This window comes from Aureococcus anophagefferens, assembly GCF_000186865.1.
Source record: "Aureococcus anophagefferens unplaced genomic scaffold AURANscaffold_390, whole genome shotgun sequence".
NCBI classification, from domain to species: domain Eukaryota; class Pelagophyceae; order Pelagomonadales; family Pelagomonadaceae; genus Aureococcus; species Aureococcus anophagefferens.
The window spans coordinates 5,577-7,435 of NW_008705896.1; the positions used below are offsets into that span (position 1 = coordinate 5,577).

Here is a 1,859-nt window from a genome sequence, read left to right on the forward strand (position 1 = left end):
ACGTTATTGACGGAAAAGGTCGCATTCAACCTCATCAGTTGCAGAGGTCGTATTTTCACGGCATGGCCCGCTGGAGTCAGGCCAAGTGTTTTACGGGACGCGCAGCGTTCCCTCGCACTGGGACAGCCTAGGCTTTCCCACAGACTCGCGGGTCGCTCCTTCGCATTTCGCGCTGGGGCAGCCTACGGGTCCTGGGCAGCCCTAGCGGGCAGCCATGGCGCGCTGCGTGTTCCGCGTCGCCCTGTGGTGCGTCGGCTCGGCGCGCGCCTCGGTGATGATGCCGCCGAGCATGGCGCCGACCGCCGCGCCGACGGTCTCCGCCGCGCCGACGGCGACGTTCGCGCCGACCGACACCTGCGAGCACGGCAGCGCCTGGTTCGGCGGCGGCGTCGGCGAGCACTGCGGGACCGTCTGCGCCAACCTGGGGTTCACCTGCAGCGTCGCGGAGTTCCCGCTCCACAACGACGAGGCCGACTCGGAAGGCGACGTCGCGGCCTTGATCGCGCGGCTCTACCCGGACGGTTTCGACGCGGACGGCGACGTCGAGTGCAGCTCCTTCGCCTCGAACTCGAATTTCGCGGCGCCCTACGTGACCCTGAGCGGCAACTGCAATTACAAGGACGCGTCCCTTGGCAAGTGGGCCTGCGCGCAGGACTCCATCGGCACGAAGCGCCGCATCTGCCGCTGCTGCGTCGACGCGCCGACCGCCGCGCCGACGGTCGCGCCGACGACGGCGTCGCCCACGGCCGCGCCTTCGACCTCGATTCCCAGTTCGGAACCGAGCGAAGCCCCGACGGGCGCGCCGTCGTCGACTCCGAGCGCGGCGCCTTCCTCGTCCCCGAGCTCGACGCCGTCCGCCGCGCCGTCGCCGTCTCCGAGCGCGGCGCCCTCCTCGTCCCCGAGCTCGACGCCGTCCGCCGCGCCGTCGCCGTCTCCGAGCGCGCGTGCGCGGCGACGGTCGCGGAGTGCCCCGTGTGCCGCGCGCCAATCACCGAGCGCCGGCGCGTCTTCGCCACCTAGCGCCCCGGCGACGCCGCGCCTCCCTTCCAGCCGGCGGTCTCCGTGCTTCGGAGCGGCGGCGCGTCTGAAGTCGCACCGAGCTCGCTTCCCGTTGAACAAAAGCGTCTTCCTCAAAGAGCGGCGGCGCGTCTTCGCTCGCTTCCTTCGAACAAAAGCGCGGGGTTTCCGACCCGCAGCGCATCCCCCGGGTGTGTCTTCCGCGCCCCGGAAAACACACCTCCCGCGAAATTCACAGCGCGAGAATCCCTGCTTCTCGAAATGAAATTAACACGTCCTAGTCGTCCTTCTTCGCCGTCTCGCCCTTGGGCTCCGCGTCGTCCGGGTCGTCCTTCTTCTCCTTCGCGTCCTCCTTCTTCTTCTTGTCCTCGTCGCTCTCCTCCTCCGCGTGGGGCGTGAAGGCGCCGACGAGCACGAGCAGCACGGAGAAGGCGCCCATGCCCGTGCTCAGCATGCGGTAGTCCACCATCTCGAAGAACAGGTCGAGCTTGTCCGTGATCGGCTTGATGAGCGGCGTGAACCACATGGGCCCCCGCGGGATGCGCAGGCCCTCGCCGCGGCCGCCGTCCTCGAGCGTGACGTTCTTGAGCCGCTTCGTGAAGTTGCGCAGGAAGTCGGAGTTCGTCTCCGTGACGTTCTCCGTGAAGTCGTACATGCGCCCGCGGATGAAGAGGAGGCTCCGCGCCTCCGTGATGTTGAAGCGCTCGCCGCAGAGGACGACGTTGATCTCGCAGTCGACCGTCGCGACGTTGATCCACTTGTCGCCGTGGCCGTCGAGCTTCGACGCGAGCTCCTTGAGCTGGAACTTGTCCTCCTTCGGGCAGAGCTCGGGGCAGAAGCGC

The 1,859-nt window shown here is 68.4% G+C and overlaps 1 protein-coding gene across 1 annotated transcript in view; it reads right to left on the reverse strand.

Annotated features, from left to right (window-relative positions):
• Window positions 1–1,859, reverse strand: part of AURANDRAFT_68792 (hypothetical protein) — a gene marked incomplete at both ends in the record, with an annotated part of 7,400 nt that extends 5,541 nt beyond the window's left edge. Inside the window, 2 exons of the mRNA XM_009044521.1 lie at window positions 301–432; window positions 1,433–1,859. Coding sequence (XP_009042769.1) covers window positions 301–432; window positions 1,433–1,859 — 559 coding nt within the window. The remainder of the gene's footprint in view (window positions 1–300; window positions 433–1,432) is intronic.